Source organism: Sphaeroforma arctica (assembly GCF_001186125.1).
Source record: "Sphaeroforma arctica JP610 unplaced genomic scaffold supercont1.295, whole genome shotgun sequence".
Classification (NCBI taxonomy): Eukaryota; class Ichthyosporea; order Ichthyophonida; genus Sphaeroforma; species Sphaeroforma arctica.
In genome coordinates, this window is record NW_014040263.1 from 16489 (window position 1) to 21944 (window position 5456).

At 36.2% G+C, this 5456-nt stretch overlaps 2 protein-coding genes across 2 annotated transcripts in view; one reads left to right on the top strand and one right to left on the bottom strand.

Moving 5' to 3' along the window:
• The window catches only part of SARC_04924 (hypothetical protein), a 4421-nt gene extending 3888 nt beyond the window's left edge, over window positions 1-533 (bottom strand). The window contains exon 1 of the mRNA XM_014301218.1: window positions 256-533. Coding sequence (XP_014156693.1) covers window positions 256-446 — 191 coding nt within the window. The 5' untranslated portion in view covers window positions 447-533. The remainder of the gene's footprint in view (window positions 1-255) is intronic.
• Window positions 534-4750: 4217 nt separating this feature from the next.
• Window positions 4751-5321, top strand: SARC_04925 (hypothetical protein; the record flags this gene model as incomplete). The annotated part of the gene is made up of 2 exons (XM_014301219.1): window positions 4751-5016; window positions 5238-5321. Coding segments are annotated over exons 1-2 (316 nt in total), but the record flags the coding sequence as incomplete, so codon positions are not given.
• Window positions 5322-5456: the final 135 nt, after the last annotated feature.

Here is a 5456-nt window from a genome sequence, read left to right on the forward strand (position 1 = left end):
ATATATATATATATATATATATATATATATATATATATATATATATATATATACTATATATATATATATATATATATATATATATATATATATATAATATATATACACACACACACACACACACACACACACACACACTATAGTATATATATATATATATATATATATATATATATACTGAAATGTATATCTCGGCATTTTGATTTCGATAACAACATATCAGTTATTCAATATATACGCATAGGGACCACATACAGATTTGTACAGTAGGGACTTGGCTGTCCGCATTGATATAAAATGTTATCCTTGAGATGGAAGAACCCACAGTCAATATCAATCACTTTCGTCACTTCAGTACCATCAGCACAACCAGGTGCAGGTATGGCCACGGGTTGGCAATTCACCACAAGTGCTGTAGTAAACACTGCCGCTAGCGCAACGTGCATATTGTATAATTACATGCTAAGCTCATGCTATAGTCTGTTTGTGCGGAAGGCAGCTCAAAAGTATATATATATATATATTATAATCACACGTGTATTGAAATCTCTTGGCAAGTTTCGTTAAATATTTTAGCACTCAAAGTCACAATGCTCTACTTGCTTCAAGTCTCGACTCTCGACTCTCAACTCTCTCAGTCGCAAGCCTCACACAACTTCAGTACTTCACACGAACAAGAAGTCATTACATAGTCAGTGAAGTAACAACTCACAACTCCTCTCAACAAGAGAAAGAGCCCAAGCCCCAAGGCCCCAAGTTGGACCCTAACTCCAAGCCTTCATCGTGTCTCGAGGTCTCTTCAGTCTTCTCACAATATACTAAATATATAAATATATGGTGGCGGAAAACTGAAAATTGTCCCTCTCTCTCTACTCAGAGAGTCTTTACAGGCTACATCTACAGTTTACAACTCTACTCTCGCTTTTTTTTTGTCAATATTTCACAGCCTTCTAAAGATGGCCTATTTATAGAATAAGCGTAGAGAGCGAGATCCCTGATCCGAGAGGTCAAATCAAAATCTCCTGAATAAATCTCTCTCTCTCGCGGAGGACTCTGAGTCTCTTTTGTCACTCTCTCTACTACTAGTAGAGTCATAGTCGTCACTCGTCACTCGGCCGTCGGCACTGTCGGCAGTTATTCATATATATGCTACTATCTGACTATGAGTGTTAAATATTTCGTAAAAATATGTTTTTCAAAAAGAAAACTTATTTTTGATCAGCTACGGAGAACTGATAAACATTATATTTCTTTTTAAAAACAAAGTATACTCTCACTTGAATAGATTTAAAAAAAAAACTGATTAGTGATTTGTTATATGCTTATTAAAAAAAAACCCAAGAACTAAAAAGTCGCGTAGGAACTATAGATAATACAGTAGTATTTAGACAATATCCTGGAGTTAGCCGGTCTGTCGGACATGGATTATTTTTATTTGTTAAAAAAAACAATGTAAAAAAAAGAACAATATGTAATCATATCACTGATCTGGTATAATGGTATAAAATAAAAACATTAGTTTACTACATATATTACATTAAAATACATAAAATACGTATTATATTACGTGTTATATACATACAGTGGTGACAGTACGTATTATATTCATAGAGGTGTGTCAATTCTGGCGGGGTCACTGTCAGGAAAAAGATTTTTGACATCTTTTCTACCAGCTGTCCGAGAAAAGGGCGGTCTTAGCTTTACTTCATTTGAGTGGTTGTTGCCGAAATTAGTCCGTATGATTAGTGCGATGTTAAGTTTTATCTTATAGAATTATGATTGGTGTAGGTAACTGAAAAGTACGAATGTAGGAAATTGGTATAATACATATATAATACATGGGTTTTAAAACATGTTGGAAAGTATTTGAGGTATAATACGTATCCTACACGTATTAAATAAAAAATACATTGTAGTTTACCAGGTAAGCATCAGCAGGCTCAGTGTGAGTTGAGTGTTGACACTTAACTACTATGTAGTAAAGAGTAAATAGTAAGAGTATTAAATTTCATGTAACTTGTAAAATGTAAATGTAGAGAGAGACAACAAGACCAGAGTGAGTACATATGTAGGGAAACTGGAGGGAGAGTAATAAGCATCTACTCCCGTAGAGCAGGCGGGTTGGGCTTGTTGGCCACCTCTTGTTGCAAGTTGCAGTGGGCTGGCTGTGGACCTGTGTGCCCTGTACCCTGTGGTGCTTCCCCGCTATTCTACATAGTGACTACAACAAACATACACACAACAAACAGCACAACATACAAGAAGTAGTGAGTGTGTGGGACTGTGGTGGGGGGCCCGGGGGGGAAACTGCAGACTGGGGCCGGGTAGGGGGGGGGGGGAATGGGAATTAGTCGAGACTCTGGGACCTGGGTCAATTGATCATAAACCCTATTTTTGGTCTACTCTCTCGCGAGCTGCATCGCATCGCCGCGCCGCCGTACGTAGTGGGTCTCTCTCTCTCTCTCTCTCGTGTCCAGCTTTCACCCTCTTCTTTTGATTCCGACGAATAGCTATGAGGCAAAACAAACCGTTCGTTGTGCAAATAGGGGGCTAAAAAATGTATCATTTAGAAAGCCATAAAAACAACCGAAGTGAACTATGACAACTCGTCACATTCTCAATTCCTCCCCACCAAAACATTCGGGTCATTTTTTTGAGAATGTGACAAATGTCACATTCTCAGGCACTGGTGATATGCGCACCGTGAAAATGGTAAAGCCAATTTTGTTTATATATATTTTTAAAATATATGTACTATTAAAATAAATAATGAGTCCGGACTCCGGAGCTAACCTCAATAAGGTATAGGCATAGGAGATAAAAGTTTAAATAAAAACTAACTTATTACAAAATAAAAGTTAAAACTTTTATTTAGGACAAATTAAATATCAAATTTTGAAAATCTGCACTCAAAACGTTGTCCTATCGTTGTAAATTTTGGGCCATGAAATGAGTGATAGCCAATCAGAATTTAAAAGTGAGTGAACACGACTCCCAAGTGCTTATTATGAACACTTGCGATGCCTGCATATGCAAAATATATTTTACGCCTCGAACTGGTAATGCAACACCTGCATTTGTAGCCACTGTTATAGAGTCTAAGGTTGTTCACTGTATACGTAACGATTTTTTACACCCCAGAAGTATCAAACAATAACATAATGAAGTATTTTTTATGTATACATGTGCATGGTTGTACGTTATTATTAGTATATGATCATTCGATCTGTATATGTGTGTATTTGTTTTAGTATAATTATATCGATATGCAATGTGTTTATTTGCGATATATGTGTAGCGTGTGTGTTTATCTTTGCCCACTTGTCTCTATATTAGCTCATAAACATTTATATGACGTGTGCATGCATGAACTTTACTATAAATATATAATTATTCGATCTGTACATGTGTGTATTTTATTGTATTTCTTAGATATGTACTGTGCTTATATATAATATGTGTGTAACATGTGTGGTTCTCTTTGCTCTCCTGAAAATGCAATGGTTTGTTTTCGCCCTCTTATCTCTATATTAGCTCATATAATTTATATGTATACATGTGCATGCGTGAACTTCATTGTGAATATTTTATTATTTTATTTGTACATGTATATGTTATTATATTTCATCGATATATATATATAGTGTTTATTTGTGATATTTGTGTAGCGTGTGTGTTTCTCTTTGCTCTCTTAAATATTTATATGTATACATGTGCATGCATGAACCTATATATATATATATATACATAATTAACTAACTATCGGCTGCGTTCAGCCGTTCACAAATTCACGGTTCACGCAACTATTCAAATTCCTAAAAGTTTATTATTATTTCATAGCCTTCAAAATTGAACAAGAAGTTTTATTTATTTATTTGTGTTAAATATTTTTGTAGTACATACTGACAACTGACACTGTGGCGGGTGCATGCGCGCCAAAAAAAAAAAATGGACAAAATTCTGACACCGTCCTGACCTGAAAATAGCACCTGTCTATGTGCAGCCGGTACCAATTAATTAAAAAAGGTACAAATTAAACTTAAACCTATTGGAAAATAAAAGTTTTAACGTAAAACTTTTTAAGGTTAGCTCCGGAGTCTCCGGACCAGACCTCATTTTTATATATATTTCACGTTTTACGTTGCAACGTTCAAATTTTCCATGCCCATCTAGATTAGATCGGTGGATTTGGGTCTCAACTCTCCAGGCGCTATCAGAAATCAGGTTGGTTCGAGGATATCGTAAATTTATCGCAAATCCAGAGGGCCGTGAATTTTCAATTTCAGTAATTTTTGTTTGATGAAGTAGACGATTTTTTCTTCTTCATATGTTTGACGAAATAGAAACAAATACCGAACCTCCACAGGTCAACGTCAGAACCCAAATTTTCATTTTAAATATTTTAGCCTCTTCAAACATTCGGACCTAAATAACCAAAACGTAATTGTAAATACGTATTTATGTACATTAGAGTGTCTCCCCTCCCTCTGGTCTGTGTCGCTGAGACTCTGAGTCTCTGAGTCTCTGTGACTCTTTGGCACTGTGATTCGGGAGTTGATGCATTGATGACTCATAAATATCTATGACATGAATATAAAAATGATGATTTCAAACCATAGCTTTTCATTGGTAGCGATCGAAAAGGCAAATATTGAAAACGGCCTATGATATTTTGAAAGCAAAAAAGTTGGGCCTCAATAATGTCGAAATATGTATGTACCACCAGAGCGAGACCTAAACCCTTGACAACAGTGAATATTTGTCTCTTCATAGTATAGCTACGCATGCATTCAAAGCGACTTCTACACACAATTCTGTTTCTTCAAGTGTGTTACCAGTGCAAGCCGTCCAGAATGGTACATCAACCCTTACGGAGCGAGTCCTGTAGTGGCGATACGTCCTCCCCTAGTTCGGATTACGGTAGTATTGATTATTTCAGCACGGCACAAAACGTAACCCCAACTGCTGATGTAAGCAATGGAAAGAAAAAGTACACAGCTGCTCGGGCATCACGAGGTATGAATGACTCAAGGCACATATACGAACCCTTCTTATTGCATCGTACACAACCTTGTTCTGGTTATGTCGCTTTTGTTCCCAAACATCTTGGTCTCGTAATTATGCGTGCTCTTGAATATTCTCGTCCCATCACAATTCGGCACTTACAGTCGAAGTGCATGTAAAATTACAAAGCTGAAAGACAGGGTAACTATTTTTGACATAATTATTCAAAGCAGATTCTTCGCAAGATGATATAAATTCATCAACAGCATACAGGCCGGTGCATAGTAAAATTCCAAAGCTGAAAGACAGGGTAACTATTTTTGACATAATTATTCAAAGCAGATTCTTCGCAAGATGATATAAATTCATCAACAGCATACAGGCCGACGATAGAAAAGTCGGCGAAAGACAAAAGGTATATCAATATATCTGAAGATACGCAATCTTATTAA